The sequence below is a fragment of the Poeciliopsis prolifica genome, unplaced genomic scaffold (genome assembly GCF_027474105.1).
Source record: "Poeciliopsis prolifica strain line A6 unplaced genomic scaffold, Auburn_PproV2 SCAFFOLD032, whole genome shotgun sequence".
NCBI classification, from domain to species: Eukaryota; Metazoa; Chordata; class Actinopteri; order Cyprinodontiformes; family Poeciliidae; genus Poeciliopsis; species Poeciliopsis prolifica.
Window position 1 is genome coordinate 1,364,717 of NW_026562407.1, and position 25,369 is coordinate 1,390,085.

Below are 25,369 nucleotides of genomic sequence, written 5' to 3' on the forward strand. Positions count from 1 at the left end.
TGTACATTTGTTTGTGGATTTGACTTAAGGGATCAGGTTTTTTATCATTAATCCAAGTGTTTTTGAACTCTTTCGTTGATTTTCACGAAGTAAGAGCGGTATTGGCCGTTGCTTTGTGTTTAGTTGTGCCCAGGCAGACTGATGTCTGTGTGAGAGAGACAGCAGATGGCAACCAAAATAAATACTAGTCAATAAATGTTGACATTTATGACAAGGTTTATAAACCATAATAAACTTTTGACACCAGCCGTGTAACTTTAATTGCACCAGTATATGTTACAAGCTGAATAATCAACAAGTCACATCAAAACAGTAAGGAAACATGCTAACATTAGCTTAGCACTTCCGCTAAGTGCTTCAAATAGTTGTATGTTCTTCCCAGATTTTTTTTTTTCTTTAGCAATGTTTATTTTTGACACCTCTGCATGCAGGAGTGCCAGATCAAGAGCATCTTCAGCACCATGTTCAACCAGAAGCTACAGGTCTTTAGAGAGGAAGTGAAGCCTATTGGAGACTCCGTGACTCAGGCCACGTTAGAACTGTACAACTCTGTCACAGCATCCTTTCTTCCCACTCCAGCCAAGATACACTACCTCTTCAACCTCAGAGATATTTCAAAAGTACACACAGAACGGGCTGGAAAATGACTCACACAGGTTTTCCAGAATTGTCCATCTAAATTATCTGTTTTTATCTCTAGGTTTTTCAGGGTTTGCTTAGGGCTCACCCAGAGTTCCAGGATACTCAAACTGACATCATCAGACTGTGGATCCACGAGTGCTTCAGGTAAACTGAACATCCCTCAATGTATTCATAAGTTAAACTCATACAAATAAAAAAATGCAGTTTCCATATAAGTTAGTTCATGTACATTTATCTATTAATCCCTCCAGTTTTTTTTAATTTTGCAGTTGTCTAAGGTCATTCAAAATCTACATATCCCAATGATTATTCGAGCTAATGCATAATTGTGAGTTTAATGCAAATTTTCTGTAAAATTATCGGTTTTAAGTGATTGGTAACTCTCACCTACAGTTGGCAGTATTTCTTAGTTCGGCTACTTCGCTTCCTCAACTTCACTTGATGTTAAGTTACAGGACGTGATTGATATGGCGAGTAACAAAAATCGAGCCATTTAAGATCGTTAAAGAATAAAAACTCATATATTTTTATTCTATTGTTAAATTTTGGTGGTTTAATGAGAAAAAAATGCAACATTTTTAGCAAATATTTTCAAAGTAGCACCACACAATCAGTGATTAATAACAAAAGCAATCACAAAATCCTGGTGGAATTGATAAAAAAAGTTTTTACATGTTTCATGATATGAAAATTACCGCCCTCCATTCCCCCCCACCCATTTTTGCCTACAAAACTTTCATTAACCTTTTTTGATTTATTGTAACGCTATTTTCTTCATAAAATGGCACCTTTTTATACTTATGTGCAGGGAATTTTAGCTTTTTGGGTTTAAAAGATGGCATAATAATTATTCTCTACCATTCCTTTTGTCAATTTTGTCCTGAAAGTTTCTCTCTCTGAAAACTTAAATTCATCACAGTGGCTTGTTCCTAGTCCTCAGAGAATCCCTCTGCACATTTATCAAAACAAGACTCAAATTATTCCAAATCTTGTCGCAAACCTGTTCTGAAAGAATGCACGTGCGACACATTTTTCCAACTTTTTACTCCAGTTTGTCCACACGGATTCACTCTGAAGAGTAAATATGTGCACAGATTGGGGAGAAGATCATCCTTGTGTCCACACATTTTCCGGGTTTTGTTTCCGTATCAGCCCTTTTTTTTTTTTTTTTTTGCTTTGTTTTCAAGAAGCAACCATAAATCCATTTCTCATATTTCCAGTAGAAAGGCAACTTACATAATTAAATGACATCACATGGGATGCACATAAAATGTCAGAAGGGGGAGAGTGAAGATTAAGTGGAAGCAGATGCTTGTGTACCCGCATGCCCAGGTTCTGTCCTTCTGGGGAAATATTGGCAACTCTTTTCTGCTTGAAGTGGCTAAACTTTGTTCTCAAGGATTGCAGCAGATGTTCATTTACATATAGAACGTTATTTAATGTGACCACAATTTGTGCTCAGGAAAAATAAAAAAATAATGGTATTAAATTCAGTGTTCACCATCCACTAATGCAATCTTCTTAACGTGTGTGTACAAAAGGATTTCATTCAGTGTTTGCTTTCAGGGTGTTCTCGGATCGACTCGTAAACCAAACTGACGCAAATACATTCATAACTCTCCTGGAGGAAAAACTGGCCTCCCTCTTCAATCTCACTTTCCACGGCATCTGTCCGACCAAACAATCACCAGTATTTGGTATCTTCATCACAAATACCACCCAAAATAACTTTATTACACGTTCAATTCAAATTATAGCACAGGCAAGATTATAAAGATTGTTCACAATATATATATTTTTTTTTTTGCTTGTTTGTTTGTGCTGATCAGGTGATTTTATGGGTAACGCCGGTGGATATGAAGACATTGTGGATATGAAGAATCTGAAGAAGTACATGGAAACCCAGCTTTCTGAATACAACCAGACACCTGGAGTTGTTCACATGGACCTGGTGCTCTTCAAAGACGCCATCGAACACAGTACATCTGAAAACACAACTTGCAATATCTGAGCTTTCCAAATTGTTATTCAGTTCAATGTCAAAAGCTTAAACATTGAACCAAAGTACATTTGTTCTGTAGATGTCTTTGGGCTCTACCTATGAACAAACTCTGGCTGGGTTAGGAAACGACAGCTGCCCATAAATAGCTGAAACCCACAAATATTTTAACTTACTGAGAAATGCTTATGACTACCTATTTTTATATAATATACCTCAATATGAGTGAAAACTGTTTTGGCACTATCACAAAAGAAAACATCTACCTTAGGAAAATAAAAGGTACTTCAGGATTGGCTGCCTTGCAACTCCAACCAAGAAGCAGGTCAAGTAGCGTTGCCCCTTGGTATTTCAGCTTTCCAAGCTTAATTTTCTTTCAAATGTTTGATACGCTGTACGAAAAAATCCAGCAACAGGCAAATGCTTATATAATGAGAAATTGTAGACATTCAAATTTATGTAAATGCACCATTTATCTAATAGAGGGAAAAACAAAAACTAGTGAACCAGCAGATATATATATATATATATATTATATATATATATATATATATAATATATATATATATATATATATATATATATATATATATATATGTTTGTACCAAAACTATTTTAATAATGTTTTTTATTACTGTTGCTTTTGATTATTCCCTTCCCCTGCTACATTACCTCAACTATTCTGGTCGTCAACATGTGAACTAGTTGGAAGCCTTGACGAATCTATGGCCTCTTTCCTCCACAGTAACCCGTGTTGTACGTGTGATCAGCCAGCTGAGAGGCAACATGCTCCTCGTTGGTATCGGTGGCTCCGGTAGACAGAGCCTCTCTAAGCTGGCCGCCTTCATCTGTGAATATGAGGTGTTCCAGGTGGAAGTGACCAAACAGTACCGCAAGCAAGAGTTCAGAGAGGGTAAGACCAAGCCAACAACTTTACCTTAAAGTGGTAGTTATTTAATCAACAAGCCCCTCCTTCCACACATAGGAAGGCCAACTCTTCTTTAGCTGCTTATGTACCTTTCAGTATAACATGTTTAAGTTACCCCTCCTTTAAGCCGCCCTAGGAAACCGCCCATATGTGAAAAACCATCACGAAATACACACCCAGATATTTGAGAGACTGAAAAATATGGGAATAGTGAAGGTGTCCTCTTCTGTCTGATAAGTTTCTGACGTGTTTGTGTTTAATGTCAGACATCAAGAAGCTCTATCGGTTAGCTGGGGTGGACAACAAGCCCACAGTGTTTCTCTTCAACGACACGCAGATTGTCGATGAATCCTTCCTGGAGGACATCAACAACATCCTGAGCTCTGGAGAGGTTCCCAACCTCTACAAGCCAGATGAATTTGTAGAGGTCTGTGTTGTCTTCTCGACTTCTTTCTTCCCTCTAGCATCTGTCAATTTCACTAATAATTCCAATACAACACATCTCATTGTAAGTTTAGTCAGGTGACTGTATGCCTCATATTGATCATCTCTAGTGTTTGTTTTGTTTTGTTTTTTTTGTAGGTGTGTAACGCCCTGTCAGACTCTGCCAAGAAAGACAACGTGGTGGAGACTCCTGATTCACTGTTCAGGTACCTGATTGAGCGAGTCAGGAACAACCTGCATATAGTTCTCTGCATGAGTCCGGTGGGAGAACCCTTCAGGTGAGTCTTCTGAACGACTGGGAATGCATTCACAGCACATCTGTTTTGAGGTAATAAAGGCTGAGAACAAGAAGTCAAAGTTTTGTCCAAGCAGCCTCCATTCACTACAATTATGAGCTCTCATGGAAATGGTCCACTTCCTTATGTTTTTGTTTTTATTCTCCATCCTTCCCTTTCTTTTCTATTCCTTACTTCCTGCCTGTCTTTGCGTTTTATTTTCTTCCTTCTTTCCTCCTTCCTTCCTTTTTATCTTTTTTCTTTCTTCCGTTCCTTCCTTCACTCCCTCTGTTCCTTTCATTCCTCAACTTCTTCCTTTATTTCTCTTTTGCTCTTTCTTTCTTCTTTTCTTTCTTGATTTCTATCTGTAAGATTGATCACTGATTGTTGATTATGCGTTTAAAACTGTTAAAACTTCACAATAAAAGTGTGTAGAAAGCCACAGAAGGAGCGTGGCGACCTGTCAGCCACTTAGAAAATCTGATCCGTTGCTCCAGAAAGTTATTTCTCCTTCTTCACATTTCACATCTGTCACTGAAGCAGATTTCTCCTCAGTGCCCATCTGCACCTAATTATCTCCCTTAAAAATAAGAGACAAAATAATAATGTAAAATATTTCTCAAACAATCACAAGAATACCTGTTATTCAGTCAAAGGCAAAGCATTTCAGCAGTGATTTTTTTTATTTATTTTTTTTATGTTTTGATATGGTGGTCAGAAACACAGAGACAACATGGAGCAGCTTTGAGTCAACAGGAGCAAATAAACTCACAGGAGTGATATTGCAGAGAGGAGACTTGTTGTTACGGCAAACACCACTGTTCATAGAAAAAACACTTCTCTCCCCTGTGGCGTTTGTGGCCCACAGGACGATGGCCACACATGCTGTTGCTAATTGGACTGGCAGCTCTGGCACTTTCACATTGCCTTAGCTAATCACTACTCTCTGTGTGACCTGTTGTACCACACAGCACACTTTGCTTCCCCTCGCCGTGGGAAGGGCCAGCATTGGTTTGTTTGAAACTTGTGTGGCATTCTAGTAACAGCTTGCCTATGTTATTAACCCCTCCAACTAAATGTAGTCTTGTGGATGAAAAAAGAGTATAGTGCTTTTTCTCTCAGTAAAGGACAGAGAGATATATGATCTGACAACTTTGAGTGAGTAAAAAATGTGGTTTCATGCTATTAAAACTAAAACGTCTAAAAGTTGTCATTACATTCAGGCTTAATGTTCTGCTGAAGTCTTCAGCTCTGCCACTGCCTGAATGACTTACAATCAGCATGTCATAGAAATGTAAAATATTCTTTTCAACAGCTGCTGACATCATTTTGATTTCCACTGATTTTTAAATACGTACTAAAAATATCTCACCTTGCATTTTCTCCCTTCAGTAAAAGTCGTTATTGGTTTCCCGGTAATTTTCAGATCCGATTTTTGAGTTTCTAACTGGCTGGTGACCAATTCAATCGTGTGTTTCTGTCCGGTGCATCTCTGCTCTTCGGCCAACTCTCTTTCACATATCCTGTCACTACATAAACATCTATGACTGTCTCCTAACAGAAACCGCATCCTGCAGTTCCCAGCGATAGTAAACTGCACCACCATCGACTGGTTTTCTGAGTGGCCCAAAGACGCCCTGCTGGAGGTGGCTGAGAGATACCTGGAGGGACTGGATCTGGGCTCTGCGGAGGGGGTGAACGATACAAACACACACTCTTCCTTTTTCTCACTTTGAGATCTGCTTTTGGGCCATCTTCATATGTGCTGTTGAATGTTGTAGATCCACAGGAAGGTCGCCAGTATATTTGTGACAACTCACCAGTCCGTGGAAAACGTCTCCCTGAGGATGAAGGTGGAGCTGAAGAGATATAATTATGTAACACCCACCAACTACTTGGAGCTAGTGTCTGGATATAAAAAGTATGCAGTTACTCACACTCTCACTTGTATGTCCACACTACACACCAAAAGATTCAACTAGCTGATTTCTATGTGGATCATAAATGTGCCTTTGGAGTGTATACACTATGCATAAAGTTATGATACACACTAATTGCACCCATCTGCATCCACAAGATTATCTAGAAAGAAAATGTATCAGTCAGATGCTGATGATTAAGTAAAAAGTCCAAACCTCAAACTGACTGAAATCCACAAGAAAGCAAAGACAAATGTCAACAAACAAACATCTATGATGTGTAATGTTCTTGGTTACTTTATTTTTTTTATCCATAACTGTACACTCTAATTATTATTAATCTGCAAACATATTCCCCCACAAGTGAAGGACTCATGGGGAGAGATTGCAGATGTTTTTTTCTGTTTGTTTCTCTCCAGACTGTTGGGGGAGAAGCGCAATGAGTTGGGGGAGCAGGTGAGCAAACTGCGAAACGGCCTTTACAAAATCAACGACACCCGAGAGAAAGTAGAGGCCATGACTGTGGAGCTGGAGGAGGCCAAGGAGGAGTTGGTGGAGTTCCAGAGGCAGTGTGATCAGTACCTGGCTGTCATTTTGAAGCAAAAGGGTGAGGCTGATGAGCAGCAGAAGGTAAGTGTGATGAAGATATGTCAGTGAACACTTAAAAAAGAAACAAAACAAAGTGGATGAAGTCATCTGCTCTGTTTTGTTCAGATGGTGAGTGAGAAAAGCGAGAGGATTCGAGCAGAGGAACTACAGTGTAAAGCCATGGCTCAAAATGCACAAAGGGAGCTGGACAAAGCCATGCCTGCTCTCGAAGAGGCCCTGAAGGTAGCCGTTTGTCTTCCATCACATTTACAGCTTTGACTTTATTTCTTCTTTCACTGCCACTCAGTTTTCATTCCTTACTCTCAGGCCCTGGAATCTCTAAACAAGAAAGACATGACAGAGATCAAGTCTTACGGCCGTCCTCCAGTGCTGGTGGAGACCGTCATGCAAGCTGTCATGACCCTTCTTGGCAAGGAGCCGACCTGGGCTGAAGCCAAGAGACAGCTTGGTGAGACAAAACAACAGCTGACATGTTTGGAAAAAAACTATGTTGGTCCTGTATTACCAAACTAGTATGTGTTTGTTTAAAAGCCTGAAAATAATGTACTGAACAGAAAAAGTCAGAATTATTCAAATGTTAGTCTATCACAGAATTCCACCCTAAAACTTGGAGATACTCATCTTCCAAGTTTATTTTGTCCCAGAATAAGAAATATATGCAGAAGAATTTGAACTACAATAGTTATATATGCAGATTTTTCCCCACTGATTTAATGCACTCAAATTAATGTCTGTTATTCAACACAAACCAGGGTTAATGCATGAAGCATTTTGCTGCCATCTAATGGTTAAAATTAGACCCGACTTGGCTGATTTGCACACTATAAATACCTCAATCTGTGTGTCCTATGTGCTGTATTGAAATCAAAACTGTACTTTATTGACATTCATTTTTTAGAGCAAGAAAAGTAATTTGCATAAAACTATAAATAGGCACAAAAGGTTTAGAAGGTTTACAATATTTAAGTGTGAAATTACACCACTGCAGTGAAAGTTGATTTTATTTTATAGCTTTGTTTTATTGCATTTCACACTAGAGGTCTGTAAATGTACTTTGGAAGGCATGTATAGTGACCTTAAAGTGTTTCTGGCAGGTGAGCCCAACTTCATCAAAACATTGATCAACTATGACAAGGATAATATAACGGACCGTGTTCTGAAGAGGATCGGCCAATACTGCAGGCAGGTGGACTTCCAGCCAGAAATCATCGGGAAAGTGTCACTGGCTGCCAAGTCCCTCTGCATGTGGGTCAGAGCCATGGAGGTAAGAGGGTGTTTATGCTCAGAGAACGCCATGCACAGAGCGGTTCATAGCTATGGCAGAATAATAAGTCAACCAATCAGCACACATTAAAATGAACTCTCCAGGTGTATGGACGAATATACCGGGAGGTTGAACCAAAGCGGGCGTTGCTGAACACTGCAATGGCTGCTTTAGCAGAAAAAGAAGCTGCTCTGGACGATGCTATGAAAAAACTACAAGAGGTATCAATAATGGTGGCTTTCTTCTCTCTCTTACACATTTCAAAGTGATGCTACAATCAGTGTTTTTGGGGGCTCAGGTGGCGGATAAGCTGAATGCGCTGCAAAAGCAACACGCCGAAAAGCTGGCTATGAAGGAGAGTTTGAGAGTCAAATCTCACGAGATGGAGGTGAAACTGGACCGAGCCGACAAACTGGTGACAGGACTGGCTGGGGAAAGAATCCGCTGGGATGAGAGAGTGACTGTAAGCCTTACATTTCAAGATGTTTAAGTGCAAGAGGCAGATTGGGATGTAGATACATATTTCAGCAGACTGCCGGGGTCTTAAAAGGCTCCTGTCTAACCATTTCACCCATAGACACTCACAGGTTTGAGTTATTTAAGCGCAGTGTTAGACAGATATACAGTTGAAACAAGACGTTTACATACACTGAATAAAAAGACCCATCCATCTTTTTATCTCACTCTCAAGCTAAATGAAATATGTCAACACATATGTGAAACTCAAAAGAACACTTGCCATAAAGTGTGAGTGCAGATGAGGGCAATCTGTTTGTTTAGTTCATTCACAAAGGTAGTACTTGGTGTTTTATCTTAGCCCTTTTAGTTTGCTATCTGGCTTTGGTGCTACTTTTAAACTAAGTTTGTTACAAACCAACATTCAGACACAGGAGAACTCTGTCATAATCAGTGGATTTGCTGCAGGGTCTTGAGAAAAACATGGGATACCTTGTTGGAGACTGCCTGCTCGCTGCGTCCTTCCTGTCCTACATGGGGCCCTTCCTGTCCAATTACAGAGACACGCTGCTCGGCATCTGGATGAAAGGGGTCAAAACAACGCTCATCTTTAACATGAGACTTCAACAGCTTTTACACTAATTCACCAAAGAATAAATGTGATTTCTCTCTCGCTCTCGCTTCCTGTTTGTATTCTCGGCTCAGGTTGTGGAGGCAGAGATCCTTTGCACGCCAGGATTCAGTTTTGCTGTATTTCTGTCCATACCGACAGTGGTGAGAAACTGGAATATTCAGGGTCTGCCGTCTGACGCGTTCTCCACTGAGAATGGAGTGATCATCACCCGCGGGAACAGGTAGGGACACACAGCAAGCTGAAGAGTTGTTTAATTTTTCCTTATTATTTTACTAAAAAGTCAATACATTTTTAGAAAGAGACCTGACTAAGAACCACACTAGTGTACAGAATACAAAAAAAAGTGTGCAGACAATTAAAACATCATAAAATTCACTGAAGTATATTCAATTGAAATATATCAAAAAAACTTTCAAGAATAGAGTGTAAGAATAAATATTTTAAAGATGTTTGAAAATAGGTTGTTTTAACCTCCAGTGCCAAAAGAAACAGTTTGTCTTTCATCGCTGTTGTTTCTGCATCAGATTTACAGGAGTACCAGAGTACACAACTAATTGCGTTAAAATTTTCTAAATTCGATGTAGTTCATTAATTAAAATAAAAACATGTTAAAGTCAAAGCCAAAAAAAAAAACAGACAAAAAAAAAGGATTGTACTTTGCAGGCTTGTCAGTCTTAAACTTTATTTTGAACGTTTCTACATTATTTTCACAGTATTTTGCAAGCTATGGAACACCGAAAGTCAAAAAATGTATATGTAACATATACATGTGTAAATTAAAGGTTTACAATTATAACATTGCATCAGCCCAATAAAAACACATTTTAATACAGAAATTTAGCTGAATAAAAAGTATGTTTAGCAGCTGCTTCAGGGTGGATACTTTCTAAAGGAACCTTTAATCTGACAAACGACACTCATTGGAACATATATGCTAATTTACTTAATATGACCATTTATTTAGCATATCATTTAGGTCACTACCACAACTTTCACCATGACTTTATCATCTACTCTTCAGTGTGACCTAAATAACTTCTCCTCTTTTAGATGGCCACTGATAGTCGACCCTCAAGGCCAGGCTATGAAGTGGATCAAAAATATGGAAAAGGAAGCGGTAAGAGTGACTCTGCACTGCTTTCTGCTGTGCTCCTACCTCTCTCATCCTGCTCCATCTGTGGGATTCCTAACAACTCCCTACTTTTGGACCTTTTCTCCCCTCTTTCTGCTCATTTCCTGTCTGATCCATGCAAATAAACGCTTCTAGTGCCACAAAACACCTTTAACAAAAACCATTTATTTGAATTTATCTGTGACATTTTGTTTTAGATCACCGACATGTATTGTGACTCGTATGTTGTATTAATAAAAGGAATTTATAACTTTCTTTCCTTTTCGCCCAGGGTCTAAAACTAGTAGACCTTCAAACGCCAGACTACCTTCGGGTTCTGGAACTTGCCATCCAGTTTGGGAATCCTGTCTTGCTACAGAACGTTCAGGAGGATCTGGATCCGTCCCTCAACCCTATTCTCAACAAGTCTCTGACTCGCATAGGTCTGTCTGCACACACACGTCAAATTTAGCTTATTTAAACACCAGATTTGCAACTTTTGTGGTGTTTTTTTTTCCCCAGGTGGCAATCTGCTGATGAAGCTGGGTGACAAGGAGATTGAATACAACCCTAATTTCAGGTTCTACATCACCACCAAGTTGTCCAACCCCCACTACTCCCCAGAGATTTCCTCAAAGACCACCATAGTGAACTTTGCTGTCAAGGAGCAGGTGTGTGGAACAATATGTTTCTCCGGCTCATCTGTGCACACTTTCAGACACAGTTTCAACATGTCCGTCTGTCTGTCTGTTTTTTTTTTTTTTGTTTTGTTTTTTTTTGCTGCACAGGGTCTGGAGGCTCAGCTGCTAGGGATTGTGGTACGTAAAGAGCGTCCAGAACTGGAGCAGCAGAAGGATTCACTGGTGATTAGCATTGCTGCTGGCAAAAAAAGTCTGCAGGATTTGGAGGATGAGATCCTCAGGTTTGTATAGCCGACTCTTTGACGTTTTTACATCGGAACACAAAGCACTAAATCAACCGTCTGTCCATCCATCTGTCCACTTATCAACTATCCATCCATCCATCTATCCATCCATCTTTTTGTCCATCCATCAATGTGCTGAATGAATGAAATTGTAAAAGAAATAATGAAAAATTAGGTGCATAAAAGGTTTTCTATGACACTAGTGACCTTGGTAAAGAAATTTGATTAGTTTTAAAATGAATTCACATAAAGTTTACTGCAGCAATTTCTCACTATGAAACAAAATGCAGTCTTTAATTTTAAGAAATTAAAGATTGATCAAATCTGTCCTTTGAGGAATTTGGGCAATTTTTTAGACCTTAAAACAAAATTGTTTGTCAAATGATTGACCCCATTCCTAATTGCTGCAAGATAAATTTATCTGAAACTTTCCCCCTGTTGTTCAATTTCTTTGAATTTTGAAAGTAATCTTTAACTTCCTAAATAAATTTTAATTGGAATGCTGTGCATTGGTTTTAACCAGTAAATAATATTTTCTCACTGGGTCATTAGACAGAGAAGTGATTCACTATAAGGCAAGCCACATAGAAGAAAGCGTAAGAGAAGGCATATTTTGAAAGGCTGCCTGTATATTTTTTAACTTTTTTGCTCATCTTTACTATCAGGTTCAATCATTTTGAAGGCTGTATAAATTATTGAAAAAAAATTGCAAACTGTTACTGCAGTTTTGATGTCCCTTGCGATTGTTTGATCCCACCAGGCTCCTGAACGAAGCCAGCGGCTCTCTGCTGGACGACGTCCAGCTGGTAAACACCCTGCAGGCCTCCAAGGTGACGGCCAGCCAAGTTACAGAGCAGCTGGAGACCAGCGAGCAGACCGAGCAGAAGATCGACTCAGCCAGAGAGGTCAGGAGGGGAGGAGTCACTGGAGATAGACAAAGACATCAGCATGAGACGCTTGCCTATTAAACGCAGCAATTCATTTCATTTATTTAATATGTATTTCTAGTATTGCTTAAAAATGTTTAAGAAGTTATTCTGCAGAATATGTTGGTATTTTTATTCGGTTAATTTTCAAAATTGTCAATAGATTAACAGATTACTATCCTCTAGAATCACTCACTATTATTAAAGTGATAGTTTGGTTAAGCTAGTTTAAATTTAAACTCGCTTATCCATTGGAACTACTATGTGTGGTTCCAGTTTTATCCTTTGGATTATAGATTTTCCTTGTTTTTATTGGCGACCACAAGTAGCCATAGACTTTCTGTCCCAACAGGCCTACCGACCCTGTGCTCAGCGAGCCTCCATTCTCTTCTTCATCCTAAACGACATGGGCCTCATCGACCCCATGTACCAGTTTTCTCTGGACGCCTACATCAACCTGTTCGTGCTCAGCATAGCAAAGAGCAAACAGGCATACAGCTTAAGGGTCGAGGAACGAATCAACAACCTCAACGACTACCACACATACGCCGTGTACCGGTGACGATGACTCAGACTATTTAACCGCAAATCGATCAATACTTTGTCGGCTTTTCAAGCTAACTCTACGTTTGTCTTCTTCTCCTTCAGGTACACCTGTCGGGGTCTCTTTGAGGCTCACAAGCTTCTCTTCAGCTTCCAGATGTGCGTCAAAATCTTGGAAGTGGCCGGGAAACTGAACATGGATGAGTACAACATCTTCCTCCGAGGCATCGTCGTAAGAAACACACAAACGTCGTTCTTCATAACATCTTAGTAACGGTGGCCCAATGGGACAAAAAAGGACCAAAAAAGCTTCTAACGTTCTTATTCATTAACAGCCTGCCTGTTTCTGAAGCGTTATTGTGTCAGGCATTTTGAGAGAAGACACTCTAACTTATGGCCTATTGACAGGCTATTGATAAGGACGATCGGATGGATAATCCATTTATCAGCTGGCTGCCAGACTCCAGCTGGGACGGCATCGCAGAGCTGGATAAGCTGCCCAAGTTCCATGGCATCGTGGCCTATTTTGAACACTACCCACGAGACTGGAACCTCTGGTATACCCACCCAGAGCCAGAGAACGCTCCGCTGCCAGGTCTGTGCGGATCGGTTGGCCTGACTTTATTACAGTTCAGCAAACTTAAGCTCATGTTTGAATTTGTCAGGGTTCAAGAAAACCGGTTCACTTTTCTTCAGTGCCTTTTGAAACGTAAAGAGTTCTACCAAAATGGGTTTTATTAGGATTTTATATTTCCTTCAAAAGAGTTACTTTCGTTCTTGACTCCTCACCCTCTTGTTTGGTCTTCAAGGTGATTTGGATCACAACTACAATGAGCTCAAGAAGATGGTAATAGTTCGTTTCCTACGCCAAGACCGAGTGTCTTTCTGCATCACCTCCTTCATCATCAAAAATCTGGGCCCGCGCTTTGTGGAGCCGCCTGTCCTCGACATGAAAGCTGTAAGTTTCAACTGCAGTCCCATTTCATCCTGGTGCTTACATTTTGTGAATGATAGGTTTTACATGTTTAAAACTTGGATGAGGAACTGATTTAAATGTTCTGCCAGTTGTCTCCACCTTCCTTCCTCACTCCCTTCGTCTTGTGACAGGTGGTGGAGGAGTCCACCTGCTGCAGTCCTCTGATCTTTGTGCTGTCTCCTGGAGTGGACCCCACAGGATCGCTGCTGCAACTGGCTAAGGCTTCGGGGATGAGCCACCAATTCAGCGCTCTGTCTCTGGGTCAGGGGCAGGCGCCCATCGCCAGGAGGCTCATAGAGGAAGGAGTGAAAAACGGTACAGCACCAGCTGCAGTCGTTTTAGCTGAGTCATCCATACATATTCACATGCGGTCTGAAAAAGTGCTGAATAAAAGTTAATTGGTTTCCAGATCTGGAAAAAAGGAGTTGGAAACCGAGATCCGTTGGTTTCCAGGGCCTTGGGAAGTCCAGAAGTAGAACCAGACTTTCTTTTTCGGGTTTCCTTTGCAACGTAATAGATGTTTAAACTTAAGCTGCTACAATAGTTCTCAATAGAAGACTTAGACTTAGACTTAGACTTGACTTTATTGATCCCTTGGGAAGACTCCCTCAGGAAATTATAGTTACCAGCAGCTCACAGGCAAAAATGTGGCACACAGTAAGCATACACAAAATACAAAAAAATACAAATTAAATACAAAACAAAGAATATAAATACAACACAAAAGGAAATTATAGCAATTTGGTCGATAGATTGACCAGTGATATGGTATTGCACTGTATGGTTTGGCCTGATAAATATGGAGTTCACATTTGTAGAAAAACTACTCCTTCTTCCCTCTGTCCTGTGTCACCTCCGACCCCCCAGTGAGGAGTTGTACAGTCTGAAGGCGTGGGGGACAAAGGAGTTCTTGAATCTATTGGTCCGGCACTTGGGAAGCAGCAGTCTGTCACTGAACAGGCTCCTCTGGCTGCTGATGACGGCGTGTAGAGGGTGGCTGCTATCGTCCATGATGTCCAGCAGTTTGTTCAGTGTCCTCGCCTCTGCCACCGTCACCAGAGAGTCCAGCTTCATGCCGACCACAGAGCCGGCACGCCTGATCAGTTTGTCCAGTCTGGACGTGTCCTTCTTGGATGTGCTGCCTCCCCAGCACCACGGTGTAGAAGAGGACACTGGCAATCACTGACTGGTAGAACATCCACAGCAGTTTGCTGCAGATGTTGAAGGACCGCAGTCTCCTCAGGAAGTACATCCTGCTCTGCACCTTCCCGTACAGGTGGCTGGTGTGTTTTGACCAATCCAGTTTACTGTCCAGCCACAGCCCGAGGTACTTGTAGGAGCCCACGACCTCAACCTCCGTTCCCTCTAGTACGACTGGTCTCGGCATTGGTCTGGACCTCCCAAAGTCTATAACCAGCTCCTTCGTCTTAGAGGTGTTGAGTTCCAGGTGGTTTGTGTGGCACCAGAGAGCAAAGTCCCTCACCAGACAGCGATATTCCTCTCCGTCGTCCCTGATACATCCGACTATGGCTGTGTCATCAGCATACTTCTGTATGTGACACAGCTCCGAGTTGTAGTGGAAGTCAGAGGAGTACAGGGTGAAGAGAAGAGGGGCCAGCACTGTGCCCTGAGGGGCTCCTGTGCTGCTGACCACAGTGTCAGACACGGTGTCCTTTAGCCTGACATACTGCGGCCTGTTGGTGAGGTAACTATGGATCCAGGTGACCAGGTGCTGGTCCACTCCCATGCTATTTAGTTTGTCCTGGAGCAGAAGGGGCTGGATTGTATTAAAGGCACTGGAGAAGTCCAAGAAAAGGATCCTCACTGTGCCACTGCCCTTATCCAGGTGGGAGTGGGCCCGGTGCAGCAGGTAGAGGATGGCATCCTCCACACCAACATCTGCCTGGTAGGCGAATTGCAGGAGGTCCTGAGCATGTTCCACCTGAGGTCTGAGGAGGCCGAGGAAGAGCCGCTCCAACGTCTTCATCAGGTGTGAAGTGAGTGCCACGGGCCGAAAGTCATTCAGCTCGCTGGGCCTGTTCTTCTTGGGCACTGGGACGATGCAGGATGTCTTCCAGAGGGTGGGCACTTCCCTTAGCTGCAGGCTGAGGTTGAAGATCCGCTGTAGTGGCTCTCCCAGTTCAGCAGCGCAGGTCTTCAGTAGCCTTGGACACACCTGGTCCGGCCCTGCTGCTTTCCTGGGCTTGAGCTTCCTCAGCTGTTCTCTGACCTGGTCTGTGGTGATGTGGGGTGGAGGTTGTGCTGAGGTGTGTGGGGGGGTTGTCAGTGTTTTGTTGTCTGTGGGGAGGTGTGTGGTAAGGAGCAGAGGTGGCTGCAGTGAGAGAGGGGGTTGGGGGGGCACAGACTGGTTGAACCTGTTGAAGAAGTTGTTCAGTTGGTTTGCCCTCTCCATTGTTCCCTCAACGACTCTGGTCTTTGTGTTGAGGCCAGTGATGGTCCTCACACCTTCCCAGACCTCCCTCATGTTGTTTCTCTCTCAGCTTCTGCTCCACCTTTCTCCTGTAGCTGTCTTTTGCTTCCCTCACACACTGCTTCACCTCCTGCTGTGCTGCCTTCATGGCCTCCCTGTCTCCTCTCCTGAAGGCAACCTTCTTCTTGTTGAGGACAGTTTTGACTTCCCGCGTTACCCAAGGCTTGTTATTAGGGTAACAGCGGACAGTCTTAGCAGGGGATACCACATCTGCGCAGAAGTTCAGATAGTCCGTCAGGCAGTGTGTCAGCCCCTCTATGTCCTGGCCATGCGGGCTGAACAGTGCATCCCAGTCCGTGGTGTTATAACAGTCTCTCAGAGCACTCTCCATCTCAGGGGACCACCTCCTGATGGAGCGAGCTGTTGTAGGCTGCTTTTGGACCAGGGGGGTGTACAGTGGCTGTAGGTGAACGATGTTGTGATCTGACTTCCCTAGTGGGGGTAGGGGTGTTGCTCTGTATGCATCCCTCACATTGGCATACAGGAGGTCGATTGTCCTGTTATTCCTGGTGGGGCAGTCAACAGCTTGGTGGAAAGTGGCCAAAGTAGAGTCCAAGGTCACATGGTTGAAGTCCCCAGATTATAATAAAAGCGTCAGGATGTTTTGTCTGTAGCCTTGCTGTGACAGAGTGGATTTTTTCACAGGCAGTGGTAGTAACACAGGAGAGATTGATCCATCTATCCATCCATCCATCCATCCACCCATCCATCCATCCATCCATTCACCCACCCATTTCTCCATCCAGCCATATACTCACTCTTAACAGTCCCTTTCTTTCACAGATTTTATTTTTAAGGCCTTTTTACTATATGAATAAGCAATTTGTCTTTACATAGGATCAATGTAAGGTATGCAATTTACTGTTTTAAATGGAAAATAACAGAACTGAGGTAAAGAGACATCTGCAGTAAAGCTGTGCGATATGTCATAAAATTCATATCTCAATGTCTACTGTGATGGCAGCGTTAACAAAATATATCACGAATGTTTTTATATAAAACTTACAATAGAAAAGAAAAATCACCTCGTAATTGAGTGGAATATATATACTTTTATTTCACATTTATATCATACAAATATGAGCAAGTGATTGACTGATATTGGTCAATTGCCCTCCAAATTTGTTCTGCTTTTTGTTCTGTAAATTTCACGTAAATAATTGAAATTTAGTCATAAGAAAACCCAAAGTCTTTAGAAATAACTCCAAAATCATACTTTAAACATACACAAAGTACACAACAGAAATCAAAGCTTAAAGAAACTGTTGTGACTTCCCAGGTCACTGGGTCTTCCTTGCCAACTGCCACTTGTCTCTTTCCTGGATGCCGGAGTTAGACAAACTAATAAAGGAGCTGCCAGTTCAGAACCCAGAGCCCAGCTTCAGGCTGTGGCTCAGCTCTTCGCCGCACCCGGATTTTCCCATCACGATTCTGCAGGCCGGTATCAAGATGACCACCGAGCCGCCAAAGGTACACAAGCGTGCAAATGTCACTGCAAACATGAAAACCTTCGTGTTATTGCTTTAGGGATATTTTAATAAATCTTGCCTGCTTCGTATCCGCAGGGCGTGAAAGCCAACATGAAGCGTCTGTACCAGCTGGTGACTGAAGCTCAGTTCAACCGCTGCACCAAATCCAGGCTCTACAAGAAGCTGCTCTACGCTCTCTGCTTTTTCCACAGCATCCTGTTAGAAAGGAAGAAGTTCCGACAAATGGGCTGGAACATCATCTACGGCTTCAATGATTCTGACTTTGAGGTGCGAGAAACAGTATCTGTCAGCTAATATTCTACTTTGTACATAAGATGTTTGAAAGGAGTTTATGTGATATTTAGGTTGGCAGGTGTTTAAGAATATTTTTCTCTTGTGAGTAATCTTTCTCAGTGGTTAATCATAGACCTCCAGTTGTTTGTAAATGGACCTACAGCTCTTCTCGCCTTGTCTTTCTACCTTGGCATTGTGCTAACTCTCCTATACGCTTAATTTTAAAAAAACAATAGGTTCCAATCATGACCCTACATATTAAATTTCTCAACCATCATCATCTTTGTGTTTAGACTACAGAAGCAAAACACTATATGACTCAATTTGCAATGCCTTTGTTAGGTGAGTGAGAATCTGCTCTGTTTATACCTGGATAAATATGAGGAGATTCCTTGGGATGCGCTCAAGTACCTCATCGCTGGTGTCAACTACGGTGGCCATGTCACAGACGAGTGGGACCGCCGACTCCTAACCACATACATCAACGACTACTTCTGCGAGGGAGCTGTAAATCAGACCTTCTACAAGTGAGACTCTTGTTTTTAACTCTTCTTCTTCTTCTTCTTCTTCTTCTTCTTCTTCTTCTTCTTCTCTTTAATGCTCACATCTCAACGTTTAGGTCTGGGTGTAAAATAAAAGTCACATTTATTCAATATGTCTGAAAAGACATTATAGAGGTAATCTGTGGTCTGCTGAGGCTTCTTGCTGTTCACAGAGCACCAGCACCACCAAGAGGACAGGTTAAATATTACAGCAAAAAGTTGAACTTTTACACTTTCCTCAGGTTGTTTGCTGTATGAATCTTCTCAATTGTTGTTACTCTGAGAAGACAAAGAAGTGGAATAAGATGAAATAGGTTTACAGATTCAATCTTTCTAAAGAGCAATGATTGATCCGCTGGATATTAAAGTGTTAAGTACAACACAATGTTTTGTTATAAGCATTCATAAAAGATGGAACAACATCTTGTCTGAGAATTTTATTCAAATTTCATCTGTGCTGCACTCAAATCAGTTTATAGTGAAGTTATTAAAATTAGATTTTTATTGTTATATTTTAGTGGCTCACTTGATTTGTGAATTGAATGAATTAGAACCTATTTTTGCATTAGACAAACTCTAATATAAAAAATTTAAATCTGTTCTCCCCAAATTGTTTTTTGAAACATCACACTACTTTCCAGCCAAAAAAAACACAACCAAAACGATCATTTAATTTACGTGTATGTAAATTTCTGACAGGGATGTATGCAGTTAATTACATTTGCTAATCTATAACACATTTTCTGCTCAACTCTTTATTAGGCTATCAGTCTTACCCACCTACTATATTCCCCGCGAGGGTCCGCTGTCGTCGTTCCAGGAACACATTAACACGCTGCCGGCCACCGAGCACCCAGAGGTGTTCGGTGAGCACCCCAACGCCGACATCGCCAGCCAGATTGCGGAGACCCGCACGCTGTTCGAGACGCTGCTCTCCTTGCAGCCTCAGCACACAGGGGCCGCAGCGACAGGGGCCGGGGCCAGACCCAGTCGAGAAGACACGGTATGTCAGTGAGAATGAGAAGATGCTGGGGTCACAAAATTTATATGAAACACCAGAACACTGACGTCCTTCTGGTGAAGCGGTAGCCAGTCTGTGTCATCCAGTTTCAATGGTTTTAGACTTTTATTTTGAAGTAAGGCAGGAAAGAGACTTGTGAGGAGAACCTCTGTGTTATTTTCTCAGCCGCTTCCTAGATGAGCTTTCAATGTACTGTAGGAGTAATTTTGGTAATCCTGGGAATGTTCTTTCCATTTATGGATAATGGTTTTCAGTGTGATTAAAATTAGGTTAAAGCTGCAGTATGTCATTTTACAAATTTTTTTCTTTTTATATAATTGTTCGAACTCTCACTATGTTGTGACAGTAAAATATGAAACAGATAATCTGTGAAAAAAATCAAGCTACATCCTTCAGCCATCTGCAGATTTTCACTGAACTACTTACCGTAAGCCTTTTCTATGCAATATTAGAAATTAGTTAAAAGAAGCAAATAAATTAATAAATTCATTTTTCAAATAAAAAAACAATATTTTGTCTAAAAAAAAAACTGCATTCCTTTAGTGTACGCTTGGTCATTTGTAGCAACGGATGCATCCTCAGCAAAAAAATACATCAATAAAGCTTTTTATGCTTCACTTAACATCAGTAGAGTGCAGAGATAATCTGGTGAATATATTTGGTTTTACCTATTAATAATTGGATAGTAAAAGATGCTTAGTAGAGATACATTTTTACAAAATCTAAACCAGGTGAAGCTAAAACTGCCGTTTGAGAAGTTCTGGGTGCATATCAAATGTATTTTTTTCCTAATTGCAAAATGTACATTTTTTGTACAGTTTTGGTATAATTACTGCTCTGACTGTTGTATTATTTGGCCTTTTTTTGGTCTGTGTACTCTATTTAATAATGAACTGATTCCTGAATTATTTGACATTTATTTCATCAACTTTAATCGTTTCATATTGGGCATTTACCATCGACCACATAACCAGTTCATTTTCTGACTTCCTAGCGGAGGGAGTTAGATCATACCCTGATTTATGAGGTAGATGAATCGTTGCATTAAAGATAAAAATAAGTTAACCCTCATCATGTGGTAAACAGTAATGACATGGACTGTTGTGTTATTTGTGGAAGGGTTGGCATTATCAAAACAGACTGCCAGACCCTGAAGCTCATCTCTTTTATTCTCACATGAAGGTTTTAAACGCTTGCAAGAAATTAAAACTTTTACATAAAACCCTGTTGGAAGATTTGTTTTTGGGAACAGAACCACTGAGAAACAGTCAGTGCTCTGGTGTGGTTTTTATACCAACATGCTCACATTGCAAAACATGTGTGGCATGTTTTGGAAAAATAAGCAAACGTGTTATGCTTTGGTGCTCCTTCACCTCAGCTGTCAGGTTCACTCAGGTTTTTATCTAGTGGTACTGACGCTATGTGGTGGTTTTGTGGCAAAACCAATCAGCATTTTACCATAAACCAAAGATTGATTTTTCATCTTCTTTTTACAAAGTGTTTCCTGACTTTCTGGAGGTTGATGTGGTTAAACATTTGCTTCCAGCTTATCCGACGCTGCTATTTATTTTCAGACGCGGAACTGAATGCTACATTCAGTGTAGCATAACTGAATGGAAATTGAATTAAACGTTAATAGTTAGATTTTTTTAGATTGGCCTTGGAAAGTGTGTCTTCTGGCAGCTGTTTTCTGCTTTTGGTTTCGAAGAGTGGTTACATGAAGCCGGACATTAGACCTGTAGTCTGGTTAGCACTTGTCAGAGTAATAAGATGCAGATCCAGGAATCTTTAAGAGATGTAAACTGCAGTAAAGAGGATGCTTTTTAGACTCTGGAGTCAAACATATAGTTTTTTTTCATTAACTTTTTTCCTGCTGCTTAAACAGTCTATTAAATGTTTTCTTTGTTATTTCACTCCCCTTCATTTTCAGCTGTGTACAGTTTCCTCTTACAAATTGTGTTTGCTTGTGCCTCTTTCCATTTGAATATTTTAGATTATTAGCTAAATTTAGCATCAGTTAAAGATAATCACAGTAAAAACAAAAAGCGGTTTTCAGATAATGATTTAGTTTAATATTTAATCAATCCAAATAAACTGGGTCCAATGTGAAAAGGTAACACTGCCTTTGGTAACCACTGTTAAATCACAAATTAACAGTGGTTAAGATTTCTTGTTAAATTTCACTAGTGTAATCAAGACCTGAGTCCTTTTTTTATTCCAAATGATTCATAAATATATTTATTCACAGTGTTGCATAGTTTAAGAATCATTAATAAAAAAACTCATACCACTACTTAGTCCTTGTTTTTTATTTTGTTTTTTTTTTTTGCTAATCACAACTTTGTCTTCAGAAGTTTTCCAGTGAAAGTGTCTGTATGTGTTCTTTTGATTTTGAAGCATTTCAGTGTAACTGAGCCAGTCTTGTGTTCATGTGTAGGTTCTGGAGCTGCTGGGAGAGGTTCGATCTAAGATCCCACCTCTGATTGACTGCGAGGGAACCAAGACTGTCCTCCAGGACAACCCCACGCCCCTTAATGTGGTCTTACTGCAAGAGATCCAGAGATACAACTCTTTACTGGAAGCCATCATGTATGAACTATCAATTTGTCCATTAGACGAGACGTGTTACACAGCACCCACCTAACGTTTTTGAAGCCTAGATTAAAATTTTTAATCTTTTCTTTCCTTTATTTTCATACTTTATTCTAGTTTCTCCCTGGTGGAGCTGCAGAAGGGAATAAAAGGCTTCGTGGTGATGTCACCAAGTATGGAGGAGACCTTCAACTGTATTTACGACGCCCGCGTCCCCCCGGTGTGGGAGAAGGTGCAGACACACAGAAATTAGAGTCACGCAGGAAATTTTTAGAGGACATTTAATGATCTTTACTCAGCACTTAAGGTATCATTTACACATTCAGTATCGCTTCACTTCAGCAGCATCTGTTCTCACATCACAAGTTTGGCTACATTTAGCAACATTTGAAGTCTTCCTGAAGAAGGTTGGAAAATGTTGTATGATTTGTTTTGAACTAAGTAAAAAAAAAAAAAAAAACTACAAATATTATATTCAACCTCTTAAGGCTTTTCTGAATGTCATTGCAAATGGTGAAAAACTCTGAAATCAACAAAATGATGTGTGTACCACATTTGCAACCCAGTAACACGAATCAGATCATGTGTGTTTCACATGTCTTCATAACCTGCAGGCTGCAGCTGATAAACACGAACAAATCAAACTACCAGAATCTGGAGTTGAGGTTTATTGCAGACTTGGATGCCAATAATTAATTTGGGACTTGATTGGAATGACTAGACTGAAAAGATCTTTTTGCACAATAATGTAATGGTCTATCACTGACCTTGTTGTTCCCACTCAGCCATTAAAACAGCTGCAGAAAGCGGCGTGTTGCTATTAAAGGCATATTCGTCCATCTATCCTTCACCCTGTGTGACTCACACAGGAAAAATGCTTTTTATTCTGCTCTTTTCATCAACCTAAACACACACGGTGATGGAGCGCTGGCAGCCCTCCAGTTGTGACTGATCTGTTCTTGCTTCGTTACCACTGGACCACTCTGTGCAGCGGGGGGCCAGCGGGGGTCGCGGGCGGGATGGGACCCTGGGTTCTGTCGGTTTGGGTTAAGAGGCTTCAACTGATTCTGGGTCAGTGGAGTTCATGTTTGTATCCAATGTTTTGCTCTTTCTAAGGGTCGCTCATAAAAGCGTTGTTTGGGTTTGTGAGTGGGCCCTCATGAGGCGGAGCTCACCTTGGCCCTCAGGGGCCGAACAAAGCCACTGTCTGTGAACTAATCGGAGAGCAATAAGCAAAGTAAACCTTCCAAGGCCTGCTCCACTTTCCCAATAAGACCCTGAGCTCATTGTGTTCCAGCCAGCAGCTTATTATGGCTCAATCTACTGTATGTGTGTGTGTGGATGTGTGTGTGTTTCTTTTTATAGGCGTATTGGATAGCCATTAAGGCTGCTGCTTCCAGCTGAGCGTCTCTATTCAAAGGACTGCTTGTAAACTACACAATTCTATGTTTCTAATCCTGGCTCTAGTCCATGTCTCTTTTTTTTTAACTATCCATTACATGTTTCTCGTTTTCTTTTACCTGATGTTCACTCTTTCATTTTATCTGCTCCAGCTCTGCCTTCAGGTCTCGATGCAGCAACGACAACCCCATCCTGCTTATTTATCCCTCCATCTCTTCATCTCTTTCCTCCTCTGGCCGTCCTTGGCATGGCAGCCTGTCATTAGCTCTGAGCTCAGACTCATGGCTTTAATTTTGGCCCCTCTCTCTCTCTCTTGCTCTCTGGCCATGTAGATTTCTCCTCAAACCCCTCAATGTTTGCATAGTTTTTTGAGTGTGAGGTTTGTGGGCAGAGATTTAAAATAATCCTGTTTGAAACCAAAATTGTGGCTAATTCTTTGTCGAGAGATATGCGGAAAGTGGGTGGCGATACGTGGAGGCTGTGTGGAAATAAAAGATGAAGGAAATGGTGAGTCGTTAGTGAGGCTGGACACCGAGGAAGAAAAAAAGGATTTCCATGGATTGGCTGGAAAGGGTGTGCAGCAGGTTAGAGTGATTAAGGAAAGAGACGGAAACTAAAGATCAAAGTGTTGAACAGAAGAAAGAAGGATTTTGAGAAGTTCATGAATGAAAGATGGAGCAACATGTGGAAAGGTTAGTTACTCAGTGGGAATTAGGTTTGGACCTGAATATATATAAACCACCCTGTTGCAGCACTGACTGTGTTTGAGGACGCTGTTCTGCCAGAAGCTGATGCTCAGTCCTATCTATTTTGTCATCAGAGAATAACGTTTTTTTCTCATTAATGCGTAAAATTAATCTCAAAATTTCAGTTTCTGGGCTGAAATTTATTCCTTTGTGGCTTTTTTAAAACAAATTTATTTCTGGTAGTCCTAATACTCGGCTGTAGGAATTCAGTGGCTAAATAAACAAGAAACTGAATATAAAATAAGTAGTAGCAGCCAATGATCTGAAAAACCCTTTAAAATACTTCTATTAAACCTGAAGCACCACTTCAAAAGATTACAAGAAATTCTTGCTTCCAAGGGGAAAATAAGCAAATGCCTTTTGCACTGTTTACTCTGTGATCAGTTGAATTTTCTCTCATTTCTGCCCTAAGAAGCCGTCCAGTGCAGAAGCCACACTGCTGTTGAACTCATTATGAGGGGCTGCCAGCAGCTGGACCGCAGCGTTGACCCCACGTCTGTCTCTGTCCTCCAGGCGTATCCGTCTATGAAGCCTCTCGCAGCGTGGACGCGCGACCTCTGCCAGCGAGTGGACCAGTTTGCACGCTGGGCAGAGAAGGTCCAGCCCCCCGTTCTGTTCTGGCTGTCCGGCTTCACCTTTCCCAACGGCTTCCTCACCGCCGTGCTGCAGTTCACCGCCCGGCATCACAACGTGAGCACTCGCCGACGTCTCTGTGGCGGTTTCATAAACCCATCGCAGCGAGGGAGTCATTTTCACTTGGCGAACTCGGTTTTAGGTTTACTGGTGCCGGAACAGCCCTGCAGTCTCCCCTTGTGTGGGTTTGGCAGAGAGCGCAATGTCTCTCACTCCTTCTGCACAAAAACACTTAATTAATCCCAACTTCCTCCAGCTTCCTCACAGCACACTGAGACCTGGGGGAACTGTGGCAGACAAGTTTTTGTCAGCTTAGCCAGAAATACGTCTGAAATGTGACAAAAAGATCCCAGATGATGAAGTCGTGAGGGAATAATTACCAACTTGCATACAATTTTTTTTTTTTTTTTTTTTTTTTTTACAAAACTACATTTATTTTATTTTCTTGATCCTTGTTAGTTTACAGATGGGTTAAAACTGAATATTCACTGGGATGTTTATCATGTTCTCTTTAAGGCAACTGAATACC

The 25,369-nt window shown here is 41.2% G+C and overlaps 1 protein-coding gene across 3 annotated transcripts in view; it reads left to right on the top strand.

Annotated features, from left to right (window-relative positions):
- Positions 1 to 25,369, top strand: part of dnah2 (dynein, axonemal, heavy chain 2) — a 59,758-nt gene that overhangs the window by 30,960 nt on the left and 3,429 nt on the right. For all 3 annotated transcript variants that reach the window (XM_055051049.1, XM_055051050.1, XM_055051051.1), the window contains 34 exons: positions 432 to 620; positions 701 to 786; positions 2,209 to 2,339; positions 2,472 to 2,621; positions 3,387 to 3,554; positions 3,836 to 3,996; positions 4,152 to 4,291; positions 5,850 to 5,982; positions 6,070 to 6,209; positions 6,627 to 6,837; positions 6,922 to 7,038; positions 7,123 to 7,264; positions 7,911 to 8,080; positions 8,185 to 8,301; positions 8,379 to 8,543; positions 9,005 to 9,127; positions 9,242 to 9,390; positions 10,221 to 10,287; positions 10,574 to 10,724; positions 10,804 to 10,952; positions 11,070 to 11,203; positions 11,967 to 12,111; positions 12,485 to 12,690; positions 12,781 to 12,907; positions 13,084 to 13,270; positions 13,485 to 13,633; positions 13,783 to 13,966; positions 17,422 to 17,612; positions 17,708 to 17,899; positions 18,248 to 18,432; positions 19,210 to 19,450; positions 21,906 to 22,057; positions 22,178 to 22,292; positions 24,721 to 24,897. In XM_055051049.1, coding sequence (XP_054907024.1) covers positions 432 to 620; positions 701 to 786; positions 2,209 to 2,339; positions 2,472 to 2,621; positions 3,387 to 3,554; positions 3,836 to 3,996; positions 4,152 to 4,291; positions 5,850 to 5,982; positions 6,070 to 6,209; positions 6,627 to 6,837; positions 6,922 to 7,038; positions 7,123 to 7,264; positions 7,911 to 8,080; positions 8,185 to 8,301; positions 8,379 to 8,543; positions 9,005 to 9,127; positions 9,242 to 9,390; positions 10,221 to 10,287; positions 10,574 to 10,724; positions 10,804 to 10,952; positions 11,070 to 11,203; positions 11,967 to 12,111; positions 12,485 to 12,690; positions 12,781 to 12,907; positions 13,084 to 13,270; positions 13,485 to 13,633; positions 13,783 to 13,966; positions 17,422 to 17,612; positions 17,708 to 17,899; positions 18,248 to 18,432; positions 19,210 to 19,450; positions 21,906 to 22,057; positions 22,178 to 22,292; positions 24,721 to 24,897 — 5,244 coding nt within the window. The remainder of the gene's footprint in view (positions 1 to 431; positions 621 to 700; positions 787 to 2,208; positions 2,340 to 2,471; positions 2,622 to 3,386; positions 3,555 to 3,835; positions 3,997 to 4,151; positions 4,292 to 5,849; positions 5,983 to 6,069; positions 6,210 to 6,626; positions 6,838 to 6,921; positions 7,039 to 7,122; positions 7,265 to 7,910; positions 8,081 to 8,184; positions 8,302 to 8,378; positions 8,544 to 9,004; positions 9,128 to 9,241; positions 9,391 to 10,220; positions 10,288 to 10,573; positions 10,725 to 10,803; positions 10,953 to 11,069; positions 11,204 to 11,966; positions 12,112 to 12,484; positions 12,691 to 12,780; positions 12,908 to 13,083; positions 13,271 to 13,484; positions 13,634 to 13,782; positions 13,967 to 17,421; positions 17,613 to 17,707; positions 17,900 to 18,247; positions 18,433 to 19,209; positions 19,451 to 21,905; positions 22,058 to 22,177; positions 22,293 to 24,720; positions 24,898 to 25,369) is intronic.